This window comes from Thamnophis elegans, chromosome Z, assembly GCF_009769535.1.
Source record: "Thamnophis elegans isolate rThaEle1 chromosome Z, rThaEle1.pri, whole genome shotgun sequence".
In the NCBI taxonomy this organism is placed as follows: Eukaryota; Metazoa; Chordata; class Lepidosauria; order Squamata; family Colubridae; genus Thamnophis; species Thamnophis elegans.
Genome location: NC_045558.1, coordinates 143,486,014 through 143,498,328, shown reverse-complemented (window position 1 = coordinate 143,498,328; position 12,315 = coordinate 143,486,014). Strand labels below are relative to the sequence as shown.

Below are 12,315 nucleotides of genomic sequence, written 5' to 3'. Positions count from 1 at the left end.
GCTTATCCTGGTTGGGGAGGTGGGGAAGGAGGAGCGATATAAAAGCCCAGGCAGCCCAACCGAGAGTTTAAGAAGCCACCAGGATGAGCTTAGACTTCAGCTCCCCCAAGCCTGGGCCGGGGTCCCTGGAATGCGAGGGAGGGGCCCCTGGGACCTCGCCGCTGACCCCCCCTCCTTATGCCGGGGAGGGGGCTCTGGAACTCCGTGGGTCCTGGATTGTTGGGCTTGTGCCGTGCTGGTCACCTTGCAAAACCTTCTCATCGGAGCGCTCAATCTCCTCCTAGCCGGAGCGGTCTTCGGGTTGATCCTGCTGCCGGCTGGAGTCCTTTTGGGCTTCGGGTTTCTCTGCCACTCTAAGGTCAGTGGTCCCATGGGGGTGGGGAGGGGGCTCAACAATGGGTCCCAATGTAAGTCGGAAAGGCGCAGGGTCTTGGGAAGGGGGCGAGGAACGCAAAGCAGTTTCCTCTTCTTTTTGCAAACTGAGGGGGAGTTTGGTGGGTGGTGGGGGAAGGACTGGGTCTGGGGGGTCCTGGGCTTGGAAACACCCCGCCTGCGGACGTGCGGGCGGAGGTACCCTGCTTGCCCCAGATCTGAATCCGTCCGACGTCGGAAACTTTGGGGAAAGTTTGAGAGAGCCGATTCAAGATGATTTAAAGGCTTGGAGACTAAAACATACGAGATTTGGGTTTGGCCAATCTAGAGAAAAGGAGGACTAAGGGGGATGTGAGCAGCCTTCCAATATTTGAAGGGCTGCCCCAGAGAAAAGGGGGGGGGTCAACATCCTATTCCCCAAAGCCCCCGAAGGCAGGACAAGAAGCAACGGATGGAAACTAATCAAGGAGAGAAGCTACCTGGAATTAAGGAGAAATTTCCTGATAGTGAGAAAATCAATCAGTGGAAGAGTTGTGGGGGCTCCATTACTGGAGGTTTCTAAGAGAGATTGGAAGGCGTTTGTTTGAAATGGTAGAGGGTCTCCTGCTTGAGCAGGGGGTTGGACTAGAAGACCTCCAAGGTCCCTTCCACTCTATTCTGATTGTGGCAGGCAGTCGCTGCTCCAGATCTTCAACGAATAGAATAGAATATAAATAGAATAGAATTCAGAATAGGGAATTAGAATAGAATTTAGAAAATAGAATAGAATTCAGAATTAGAATAGAATTTAGAATATCGAAAATAATAGAATAGAATAATAGAATAATTAGAATAGAATTTAGAATATTGAAAAGAATAGAATAGAGAATTGGAATAGAATTTAGAATATAGAAAATAGAATAGAATTCAGAATTAGAATAGAATTAAGAATAGAATTTAGAATAGAATGGAATGGAATAGATATTCAGAATTAGAATAGAATTTAGAATGGAATGGAATAGAATAGAGAATTAGAATAGAATTTAGAATATCGAGAATAGAATAATAGAATAGAGAATTAGAATAGAAATTAGAATATCGAAAATAGAATAGAATAGAGAATTAGAATAGAATTTAGAATGGAATGGAATAGAATAGAGAATTAGAATAGACTTTAGAATATCAAAAATAGAATAGAAAATAATAGAGAATTAGAATAGAAATTAGAATATCGAAAATAGAATAGAGAAGAATAGAATTTAGAATGGAATGGAATAGAATAGAATAGAGAATTAGAATAGAATTTAGAATATCAAAAATAGAATAGAATAGAATAATAGAATAGAATAGAGAATTAGAATAGAAATTAGACTATCGAAAATAGAATAGAATAGAGAATTAGAATAGAATTTAGAATATCGAAAATAATAGAATAGAATAATAGAATAATTAGAATAGAATTTAGAATATTGAAAATAAAATAGAGAATTGGAATAGAATTTAGAATATGAAAATAGAATAGAATTCAGAATTAGAATAGAATTAAGAATAGAATTTAGAATAGAATGGAAGAATAGAATAGAATTCCGAATTAGAATAGAATTTAGAATGGAATGGAATAGAATAGAATAGAGAATTAGCATAAAATTTAGAAGATAGAATAGAATAGAATAATAGAATAGAGAATTAGAATAGAATTTAGAATGGAATGGAATAGAATAGAATAGAGAATTAGCATAAAATTTAGAAGATAGAAAATAGAATAGAATAATAGAATAGAGAATTAGAATAGAATTTAGAATATAGAAAATATAATAGAATTAAGAATAGAATTTAGAATCGAATGGAATAGAATAGAATAGAGAATTAGCATAAAATTTAAAAGATAGAAAATAGAATAGAATAATAGAATAGAGAATTAGAATAGAATTTGGAATATTGAGAATAGAATAGAATAGAATAGAATTATGTGATTGGATGGAGTTTTTCTTCGGTGCATAAGCCCTCACTGTATATAAAAGAGATAAATCATGATCATCGTCACCATAAAAATATACCATGAATCCTAAGATACAACACTTAGTGATAGTCATAGGATACTAAATAAGCCATCAACATAAACCATATACTAGGAAGCTAAATAAAACAGCATAAATCGTAAAGATGCAAGGAACGAAGTTAGTCTTAAGCAGAAAGGAGGCAGGTAAAAGGAAGGATGAGAAGAAGAATAGTAATACAGCCTTACTAAATAGTTTAACGGTGTTGTGGGAATTGGTTGTTGGGCACAGTGAAAAACCATCCTTCTGTCTCATTGTTCTGGTGTGCAATGCCTTTTTAGCATCGCTTTGAGGGTAGAAGTTGAAACAATTCAGGGATCATCCAGGGGAGGCTGGAAACTCTTTTTTTCCTGAACCATCCATTGTGCAATGTTTTTTTTCCACCTTGGGATGAAATACGAGGGATGTCAAAGCCGCTTCCAGATTCTTCCTGATTTGGGGCTGGGGTAGATTCACTCGGCTCCTTCCCCTTCTCCGAGGTTCAAGTCAGGCCAAATAATGTCCGTCGTTCTAATTTGCAGCCTGCTAGTTGAAAAAAAATATATTAAATAAAGCAGGCATCCTTAAGTGAGTGATGGGGAGAAACTTCCAGCTTTCCCAGGTTTGGGATAACACATGGGGAGGGGGCTTCCGAAGGCTTTGATGTGCTCTTAAGAGGGGCTGAGTAAGAGGAGGCCCTGATGTGGCCAGTGGTGTGTGTGTTTGTGTGTGTGTGTGTGCGTGCTGGAGGAAAAAATCTCATTTTGGTTCAACGAGGGAAGAGTCACACTTTACATACAGAATAAACAGAGTGGGAAGGGACCTTAGAGGCCTTCTAGTCCAACCCCCTGCTTGGGCAGGAACCCTACACCACCTAGAGTGAAGGTGGGCAGCGCACAAATGCGATCAAGAAAAATAAAATTAAAAATTAGAAATAGGGCATTATCAGTCATTCCCATAAATAGGGCTCAAAGCGGTTGCTGTAAGGAAGGAGGGCAGGATCTCCCCGTACCCACCAAAGTTGGCTTGAACCCCTGTGTGTATTGGGGGGGGGTTGTCTCCCCAGTTCCCTGCCTCGTGCTTCTTGTCCCCAACCGTGGCTTGTGCCTACGGCTCGAATGCAACTCTCGAGATTACGTAGAGTGGAATCGCGGCTAGGCGGCAAATACATCGAGCGAACGGATAAAATTCGTTCGCAAAAATGGACTTTTGAGCAACGGAATAACAGACTTGGAAGGGACCTTGGAGGTCATCTCATCCAACCCACCTTCAGACAAATGGCTGCCGATGGAACACCCCACACGTCTGGAGGCAAGCCAGAAGAGAAGCGTTGGAAGGGGCCTCGGAGGTCTTCTAGTCTGACCCTGCTCGAGCAGGAATCCCGATTACATTTCGGACAAAACGGTTATCCATCTCTTCTTAAAATGGGGAGGAGCACCCACAACGTCTGGGGCCTGAAAAGACCTTAGAGGGGGTAGTAGTGGGATGAGCGAAGGCACTCTGCACATGCTCCGCTTCCGGCAATTGGCAGCGCTAAAAAGAAAACACACTGATTTTTTTTTAAAGAGCGGCTGGAGTTTTTCAACAAAGCTTCTGGCGAGATTTGGCCAGATCGTATCCAGATCTCCAGACCAGGCCCAACCCTGGAATTTAGGGGGCCTCCTAGCCCCCCCTCCCAGAGCCAACCACCTACCCCTCAATTACGGGAGTCCCGCTCCTTCCCTCCAATGCCCCCTCCAAGGTTGGCGTGGCAACTGCGGGGTGGTCTCTGCCCCCCCCCCCAGAGCTTTGGGAGAGGCAAATGTTTTGGGATTAAGACTCTCGAGCTTAGAGATCTGAGAAGTGGGGGTGGGGGGTTGCACATCCCCCTCTGGATGGAATGCAACATGTGGCCAAGGGGAGGGGAGCTTATCCCCGCCCCTTTTTTCCGGGCAGGGGGTGCGAGGGAGGGTGTCAGACAATTTCGAGTTGCAAGATCTTATCTGTCTTTTGGTAAGCCATTGAGCATCTGTTGACTAGCACGGCTTGGGTTCTTGACACTTCCCCCCTCCCTCCAAGCGTTTGTGAGAAGGAACATGGGGGGGTGGGATGCTCAGGAATGGGGCAACGTCCTGCTTGTGAGAATAAGACAATCCCCCAGGTCATGGGATCGTCGGTGGCACTCAAAATGCCCAGTTTTGCATGGCTAATCAATGCCAAAATGTTGCGTATCGGGGCATTCACGCTTGGTCACCGTGGACTTCAAATCCCAGAATTCCCCAGCCAGCCACGTAGTAGTATTTTCTTTACAAGTCTTAAATCGGGGGGTCTCCAACATTGGCCACTTTAAGACGTGTGGACTTCAACTCCCAGAATTCCGCAGTCAGTGATGGAAGGTAACTTAATAGATGGTGGGGATGCAGTAAGTGTAATATATCTTGACTTCAGCCAAGTTGGAGGGGGGAAGAGAGCTGGCTGGGAATTCTGGGAGTTGCAGTCTACAAGTCTTAAATCAGGAGTCTCCAACCTTGGCCACATGTGGACATCAACTCCCAGAATTCCCCAGGAAGCTCTTTCCCTTCCTCCCCACTTTGCTGAAGTCAAGATATATTACTTTTACTGCATACCCACCATCTATTAAAAATTACTGTACGTGGCTGGCTGGGGAATTCTGGGAGTTGAAGTCCACAAGTCTTAAATCAGACTCTCCATCTTTAAGAAGTGTGGACTTCAACTCCCAGAATTCCGCAGTCAGTGATGGAGGGTAACTTTCTTAATAGATGGTGGGATGCAGTAAAAGTAAATATCTTGACTTCAGCAAAGTGGAAAAAAAGAGATGGCTGGGGAATTCTGGGAGTTGAAATCCACAAGTCTTAAAGCAACCAAGGTTGGACACCCTTGTACAGGTAGTCCTCAACCTACGACGACAACTGAGGCCAGAATTGATGTTAAGTGAGACATTTGTTTTGCCCCATTTTCTTGCCACATTTGTTAAGCGAGTCACTGCCGTTGCTACATTAGTACCACCGTTGTTAAGTGAATCTGGCTTCCCCCCTTGACTTTGCTTGTCAGAAAGTGACAAACTCCGGGACTCGGTGACATTGTGACCGTCATAAATGTGAGTTGTCAAACGTCGGAATGTAAATCACGCAATCAGGGAGATGTTGCAACGGTCATAAGTCCCTTTTTTCAGTGATGTGGTAACTTTTAAGCAGCAGTGATAATCCACTTTATTTTCGTATTTATTTAAACAATATGTCTGCCTCAAATAGGATTATAACTTCTCCAGCCTCATAAAACCCAACCGAAAATTAAAACGTTTAATAACGTTTGAAACTTATTGAAACTTGAACGAAAGATTGCAGGTTTTATGTTTGAGAGGAGTCGTTTTCCACGATCCTGCCAACGCACCGCTCCCAAGGGAATTATTCTTACCTATCACTCGTCGCCTTAAATTTAAATGAATATAAATTTAATTGAAATGTAATCTTTCGAGCCGGAATCGGTTTTTCTCAATGCAGGAGTGTTGTAAAAAAAAGGAAATAAACTGCGTTTCTCCAAAGTTTTTACTTGTTTTGGTACAATTGTAGCCTAGACTCGTATTTGCACGAAATTTTGTGCGATCGCTCGTATAAGCTACGCTACTGAAGATGTGTAAAGAGCAACTTATAAGTAGAAATGGACCTGTAGGGTTTCCTGTCTAGGCAGAGGGTTGGACTAGAAGACCTCCAAGGTCCCTTCCAACTCGTTTATTCTATTCTTATTCCCATTTGTGGTAAATGCAGGTAAATTTGACCATTTCTCATTTTCGATTTTAAAAAAGGGATCGAAATTCAGCTTACGTTCCCATCATAAAAAGTACACTTGACATTTCCCCAACATTTCCGTCGCTGAATGAGATGAGGGTGAGTTTTGTCCCATTTTATGACCTTCTTGCCACCGTTGTTGAGTGAATCCTTGCCGGCAAGCTAGCAACCCGGTTGTTAAGTGAATCCAGATTCCCAACTGTGACTTCGCTGGTCAGAGGGCCCTGGGGGCAACCCTGCGACCGTCATCAATATGAGTTGGTGGCCGAGCGTCGGAATTTGGATCGCTTGAGCGTGCGGAATGCGGCGAAGGTCGTAACTGTGACAAAGGGTCCTAAGTCACATTTTTCAGTGCCGTTGTAACTTTGAACGGTCACTAAATGAACTGTCGCAAGTCGAGGACTGCCTATCATTCTGAGACCCACCTAGAAATCAGCAGAAGGAAAAGTTGTTGCGCTTAGCGAAAGAAGACATAAATGACTATTTATCTGCCCATTGTGGAATCTTACGCTGGGCACCAATAGGGCACCGAGTCTCCGGAGGGGAGTGGAGTCAGAGGGGGGAATCCCTCAAAATGTAAGAAAATATTGGAGGGGGGAATCCAATTTGCAGCTGGTCACTGCCCTTCCGAAATGGAGCTGGGCCCAGAGTGACTTTCCTGTGATGCGTCTCAGCCAGTCAACAGGAAGCCCCCAGGCCCTCCAGCTGGCTGTCCCCGGCCGCTGAAGTAAGCCAGATGCCCAGGCCGGGGACTGATAACCTGAGGGGGGGTGCATTCCAGGCATAGCCCTGGCAACCCCCTCCGCCCCCCCTGTTGCTCTGTCTAAGGGGAGGGGAGAGATGGCCTTTAAGGATTTCTGTCCACCTTCTGCCTCCTCCTCCTCCTCCTCCCCCTTCCTTCCTTCCTCTTTCCTATCTCCTGTCTTTTTTTCCTTTTTTGTCCTTTTCTTTCTTTCCTTTCTCTCCTCCTCTCTTCGCTCTTTTCTCTTTCCCTTCCTTTCTTTCCTCCTTTGTAGTTTCTTTCTCTCTTCCTTCTTTTCTCTTCAAATCTCAGAATTCAACTCTCCTTCCTTTCTCCTCCCTTCCTTTTTTTTCTTCCTTCCTTTTCTTTTTCTCCTTCCTTCCTTTTTTCTTTCCTTCCTTTTCCTTCTCCCTTCCTTTTTCATTCTTTCCTTTCTTGCATTCTATCTCCTTCCCTTTTTTCCTTGCCATCGCTCCCTCCTTCCCTCTACTATCTCCCTCTTCCTTCCTTCCTCTTTTCTCACCCCCCTCCTTCTTTTCTATTTCCTTCCCTTGCTTCCTCCTCCCTTGCTTCCCTCCTTCAGGAGCGAGGCTACACCTTCCCTCACCGTCTCCTGAGCTGGACACCCGGATGGCACCTAAAGGAGCCAAAGGGGAAGCGTTGAGGTGTGTGTGTGCTGGGAGGGGACGCTTCCACTCCTGGGACAGGAAGGAGATGCACCCCTATGTGTGCCTCTGCACCCTGAGCAGCCGGCTTCCTTGGTGTGTGTATGTGTGTGTGTGCGCACGCACATCAGAGCCCAGCCTGTGGGAGATTCCTAACAGATTCCTTTCCCTTTCTCTTTGCAGTTCCTGACACGCAGGAGCACTACTGCACAAACCATTTGCACGATGCAGCCGCCGTGGGTCTTTTGGTGGTGGGCTTCACCCTGCTGGTGCCCCTCCTGGTCCTGGCCCTGGCCGCCTACTGTCGCCTGGCGCGCCGCCTCCAGCTCGGCTACTGCCTGGTGCCCTACAGCAAAGCCATCTACAAGAACCTGCCCGCCAGCCGCTACCACAGCGTGGGCTGTTGCGGCTGCTGCGCGCAGGACCTGGATGCAGCCGCGGAAAAAGTGTGGTGTGAGGAAGGGCAGGCGGAGGGGTGTGTGTCTGGGGATGGGGGGGAGAGGCTCGCCCAAGGAAGCGGAAAGGCCTGGCAAAAACACCTGGGCGGGATGGAACGGCTTTTCTCGGGCACGAGGAGCTGGCTGGCACAAATTCCCACAATCCTCGCATCCGTCGAGCAGAAGGAAGACGAAACGGGTTTATTTTTAGCACCAGGAAAAACAAAAATGTAAAGTTTTGATTCGGTCGCCTAAGCGAGGACCTTTGAAGCTTCCCTTTCTCCACCCGGCGAATGGACCTGGAACCGCCTCTTGAACTCAGAACACGCCTGCTTGTTGGTCCTCTTGTTGCTGCTTTGCTAAGTGGTGTTTTCCCAACTTGCCGACGTTTTAAAAAGGGACGGACTTCGATTCCCAGAATCCTCCAGCCAGGCAGGCATCCTGGGAGTTGAAGTCCATCTCTCCGAAAGGGGCGGAGATTGGAAAACACGCTGCTAATGCATTTACGGAAGTTGTTGCTGCGAATGAATTAATCAGAATCTCTTTTATTATTATTATTATTATACATTTTGTACTTCGAGACTGTTGAAGCTATACTTTTTTTTTTAGACGGGGGAAAAAAAGTGAGAAGTTTGCCGTCCCCAAGAATAGTCAGTCCTCGACTTATGACGATTTGTTTAGCGACTGTTTGGAAAAAAAGGTGACTCACCATGGGTTATTGTGCTTACAAACCCCCCCCCCCGTCACGACATCAAAATCCAGGTGTTTTGGCAACTGGTGCTCTGGCTCATCAGTGGAGCTGGCAGAAGATTCGGAGAGTGAGAAGGTTGGGGAGGAACCTGGGCCAGTCCTGGAGTCTGGGGAAGGCTCTGAGGAGGGCTCTGTGTCAGAGGCAGGAGGGGGCCAGGGCCGTCCGACAGTTATCAGCTGCCTTCGAGTCAGACATCAGTGGGGCAGAAGAACAGCTGGAGCCTGTTCCCAGTGTGCGCATGCACAGAGTGGCCAGACAGAGGGAACAGCTAAAGAACAGGGGTTTACTTAGGAGTAAGACCACAGGTGGACGGTGAATGGCCAGCTTTTTTACCCTACTTCGTTGGTCAAGATATATTACGCTTACTGCATACCCACCGTCTATTAAGAAAGTTACCATGCACCACTGACTGAGGAATTCTGGGAGTGGAAGTCCACAAGCCTTCAAGTGGCCAAGGTTGGAGACCCCCGATTTAAGACTTGTGGACTTCCATTCCCAGAAACCCCACAGCCAGCTCTTTCTTTCACTTTGCTGAAGTCAAGATATATTACGCTTACTGCATACCCACTGTCTATTAAGAAAGTTACCCCATATGGCTGCCTGAGGATTCTGGGAGTTGAAGTCCACAAATCTTTAAAGTTGCCAAGGTTGGAGACCCCTGATTTAATCCCATAATTCCCCAGCCAGCTCTTTCCTTCACTTGGCTGAAGTCAAGATATATTACGCTTACTGCATACCCACCGTCTATTAAGAATTACCCCATATGGCTGCCTGAGGAATTCTGTGAGTTGAAGTCCACAAATCTTTAAAGTTGCCAAGGTTGGAGACCCCTGATTTAATCCCATAATTCCCCAGCCAGCTCTTTCCTTCACTTGGCTGAAGTCAAGATATATTACGCTTACTGCATACCCACCGTCTATTAAGAAAGTTACCCCATATGGCTGCCTGAGGAATTCTGGGAGTTGAAGTCCACAAATCTTTAAAGTTGCCAAGGTTGGAGACCCCTGATTTAATCCCATAATTCCCCAGCCAGCTCTTTCCTTCACTTGGCTGAAGTCAAGATATATTACGCTTACTGCATACCCCCATCTATTAAGAAAGTTGCCCTAAATGACTGGCTGAGGCATTCTGAGTGTTGAAGTCCACACATTTTCAAGTGGCCAAAGTTGGAGACCCATGAACTAGCTCATGAAAGGTGACTTCGGAAACCTGGAATTGTCTTACCACTCGTGTCTATCTATGCCGAACTTTTGCACTTGAAACAAGAGACGGTTTAAATCCTGACTTAGCAGCCCAGTTTTCTACATCCGTCCTCTTGGCTGGGGATTTTGCACTCCAGGAGTAGAAACATGGCGACCCGGGGTTTTAGGAAGTGGCGGAGACCCCAGCCCTTCTTGAGGCTGCCCTTGTTTCTTCCTGCGAAAGGAAGAAAGCTTCACCCACCAAAAGCACGTAGGCTCAAAGCGAAGGTTCTTTGGGAGGTCTCGACTCCTGAGCCGGAAAAAGGGGGCATCTCCCTTCGATTAGAAACAGAAATTCAACAAGTTTTTTGCTCCGGCCGAAAGCTGCCGGCCAAGGTAAATTTGGCAGCTTCCAAAGGGCACCGAGGGCTGCCAAGGAAAGGATCAGGAATCCGGTGGACGGCAGGATAAGGAAGAACTGAATCAGCTCCCTGGGCGTCAACAAGCCCGAATGGAAACTCCACGTTCTGGGGGGAAGGAACCCCCCGATTAGATAAGCCAGGATAGCCGCTGGCTTGCACAAGCTCTCCATTGTGCGAGAGGGAAGAGAGAGAGGACACACCACACACACATACCGGGGGTCTATCTATAGAGGCCTCTTCCTGCTGATTTGCAACCCGGATTTGGGAAGAACCTGATGCCTCTTCCCAAGGCGGATTTTTGGCAAGGCTGCTGGTGGGAAGGCCGGAGAAAGGTGGAGTAAGGTAGGGGGGCTTCCAGGGTCATCCGAGCCTTTTTTTGGGGAAGCAAAGCCAAGGAGCGTCCCGTCAGCGAGGCCGCAGGCTGGGCCAGCTGGTGTCTTGCTTCCCTAATGCAGGTTTTAAACGCTGCTTTAGCCTGGATTTTGTTGGGGAAAAATCCAAAGAGGGATGGATAGTTTCTCGCTCTCTCCGGGGCAAAGAAATTGTCTGTAATCATAAAACAAACAAACCCTGCTTTTTCGTGGTGAGGGCTTTAGGCAGGACAAGAAGCAACGGGTGGAAACTCACCAAGGAGAGAAGCAACTTAGAACTAAGGAGGGATCTCCTGAATCAGACAGTTAATTGCCTCCAGAAGTTTGGGTGATCCAACATTGGAAGTTTTTAAGAAGACAAGCATTTGTCTGAAATGGTGGTGGTAGGGTTTCCTGCCTAAGCAGGGGGTTGGGCTAGAAGACCTCCAAGGCCCCTTCCAACTCTATGTTCTGTGTTTTTATGATGACTATGATCCTGATTTATCTTTTATAGCTTTTGTGTGCACTGAGAGCTTATGCACCGGAGACAAAATCCTCGTGTCCCCACTCACACTTGGCCCATAAAGAATTTCTATTCTATTCCATTTTTTATTCTAGTCTATTCTATTCTATTGTTCTATTCCTGGTTCTGTTGTTTTCTATTCTATTCTGTTCTTTAATTTCTATTATTTTCTATTCTATTCCATTCTTTATTCTATTCCATATTTTCTATTCTACTCTATTCTAATTCTATATATTATTATTCATTCTATTCTATTTTTGTTGTTTTCTATTCTATTTTTTCTATTTCTATTCTATATTTTATTTTATTCTATATTCTATTCTGTTCTATATTTTATTTATTCTATTCTGTTCTATTCTATATTTTATTTTATTCTATCCTATTCTCTATTCTATTCTATTCAATTGTTCTATTCCTGTTCTGTTTTCTATTCTATTCTATTTTTTATTTCTATTTTTTCTATTTCTATTATTTTCTATTCTATTCCATTCTTTATTCTATTCCATATTTTCTATTCTATTCTATATTTTATTATTCATTCTATTTCTTGTTTTCTATTTTATTTTTTTCTATTTCTATTCTATATTTTATTTATTCTATTCTGTTCTATATTTATTCTATTCTGTTTTATTTTATATTTTATCTATTCTATTCTTATTCATTCTATATTTTTTTTATTCTATTCTATTGTTCTATTCCTGTTTTTTCTATTCTATCTTTTTATTCTATTATTTTCTATTCTATTCTATTCCATTCTTTTTCTATTCCATATTTTCTATTATATTCTAATCCTATATTTTATTATTCATTCTATTCTATTTCTTGTTGTTTTCTTTTATTTTTTTCTATTTCTCTTCTATATTTTTTTTATTCTATTCTATTCTGTTCTATATTTTATTCTATTCTGTTTTATTTTATATTTTATTCTATTCTATTCTTATTTTATTGTTCTATTCTATTCTATTTTTTATATTCTATTCTATTCCTTGTTCTGTTGTTTTCTATTCTATTTTTTCTATTTCTAATTCTATTCTATTCCATATTTTCTATTCTATTCTATTCTATTCCTTGT

General features: G+C 44.0%; 1 protein-coding gene across 1 annotated transcript; it reads left to right on the top strand.

Annotated features, from left to right (window-relative positions):
• Positions 1 to 53: 53 nt before the first annotated feature.
• TMEM88 (transmembrane protein 88) lies at positions 54 to 11,305 on the top strand. The gene is given in 4 exon segments (XM_032236636.1): positions 54 to 207; positions 210 to 362; positions 7,763 to 8,032; positions 11,235 to 11,305. Coding segments are annotated over 4 exon segments (618 nt in total). The 5' UTR covers positions 54 to 83.
• The last annotated feature ends 1,010 nt before the right edge of the window (positions 11,306 to 12,315 follow it).